Source organism: Propithecus coquereli, unplaced genomic scaffold (genome assembly GCF_000956105.1).
Source record: "Propithecus coquereli isolate 6110/MARCELLA unplaced genomic scaffold, Pcoq_1.0 Scaffold91, whole genome shotgun sequence".
Lineage (NCBI taxonomy): Eukaryota > Metazoa > Chordata > Mammalia > Primates > Indriidae > Propithecus > Propithecus coquereli.
The window spans coordinates 1,372,422-1,373,885 of NW_012155396.1; the positions used below are offsets into that span (position 1 = coordinate 1,372,422).

The following is a 1,464-nucleotide window of genomic DNA, read 5'->3' on the forward strand; positions in this document are numbered from 1 at the left end:
GAGTATGTGGAATAAAGAGCAAAAATCTTTCTCCCCACCATCCTTTTTCCTTTCCTGTGTTTTGGTAATTTGGGATTGCATCATGGACAACGTTAATAGTACATTATAGACACTTTGGATTCTGTTGTATTCCTTCAAAGAGTTTTGATTATTATTTTTTATTTGTTTTTGTAGGCAGCTAACTTGGCTGGACTCAAATTTCAAATTCTGGCTCCTTTATGGTGGGGAGGAGCAGCTGAAATCTATTGTTGTTTTATCCTCATTAGGATTGCTTCAGTCTGCCCCAGTACACATAGTCATCCAGAGATTTGGATTTTATACATAGAATTTATACATAGAATTTGGGGATCCCCCTCTCTAGCCTGTTCCTTTGCAAGATTTTCCTTCTCACTTTCCAGCTGCCTTAGTCACCTCAAACTCTGTCTTTAGGATCTTCAAACCAGTAAGACTGTAGACTTATATTTTAGTTTTATCTGCTTCAATTGGTACCAACAAGGGTCTGCCCTCAGACTAACACCATAAAAACTGGGAAATTCACTTCGTGCCATTGTATTTTTCCAAGTGTAGACTCCTCTCCAGTTTCTGCCCACTGAAAATATAGAAATCACTGAATCACTGAAAAGTGATTTCTTTCTTTAGGGAATTTTTTTGGGGGGGGGGGCTGGGGTATGACTCAATGTTTATAGTTTTATCTGTGAAAGAGTTGGTCAGATAGGAGGCAGTCATTACCTGAAGTAGAACTTACATGTAAATATATTAATTGGAAAACTAGAATAATTAAGAACCAAGATGTTAAATATTTGTCAGAGATTTTATTTTTATGCTATTAATGTTGAGTTCTGCTTTGGTTTTTGTCCCAGGGCGTGACTCTGACGGCTGCTATTGGGGGTGCCGACATGCCTGTGGTCATCACTGTGCTAAACAGCTACTCGGGCTGGGCCCTATGTGCCGAGGGCTTCCTGCTCAACAACAACCTGCTGACCATTGTGGGCGCACTCATCGGCTCCTCCGGTGCGATCCTGTCGTACATCATGTGTGTGGTAAGAAATACAGATGTGAAAGAAAAGTAAATGATGTTCTGAAAATATGGATGTGCTGTCATTTGTTTTATTAGGCATGAAAATGAGAATGTTAAATTTAATTCTCTTCAGCAGAAATAGCAGGGTGTTTTGTTTGAATAACTTTCCAGGACTGTGTTTAATGAACCCAACTATAGAGAATTAGGAAAGTTAAATAGGAAGATAAAAATCTTACAATGCCTATCTTGATCTGGAGATAAATACGTAAGATTTTGATTTATTTTCTTCTATTTTTCTTCTGTATTGCCTATCTGTGTATTTACTTGTTTGATCATGTGTATCATATTTAATTTTTTTTCAACTTATATACTATATTCTTGGCTATTTTATCATTAAAATGCCTTTAAGAAATTATTTTAGGAGACTTTATACTAATCCATCATAT

General features: G+C 36.7%; 1 protein-coding gene across 3 annotated transcripts in view; it reads left to right on the forward strand.

Moving 5' to 3' along the window:
- NNT (nicotinamide nucleotide transhydrogenase) overlaps positions 1–1,464 on the forward strand; it is a 106,810-nt gene that overhangs the window by 63,367 nt on the left and 41,979 nt on the right. For all 3 annotated transcript variants that reach the window (XM_012664797.1, XM_012664796.1, XM_012664798.1), the window contains exon 17: positions 861–1,040. In XM_012664797.1, coding sequence (XP_012520251.1) covers positions 861–1,040 — 180 coding nt within the window. The remainder of the gene's footprint in view (positions 1–860; positions 1,041–1,464) is intronic.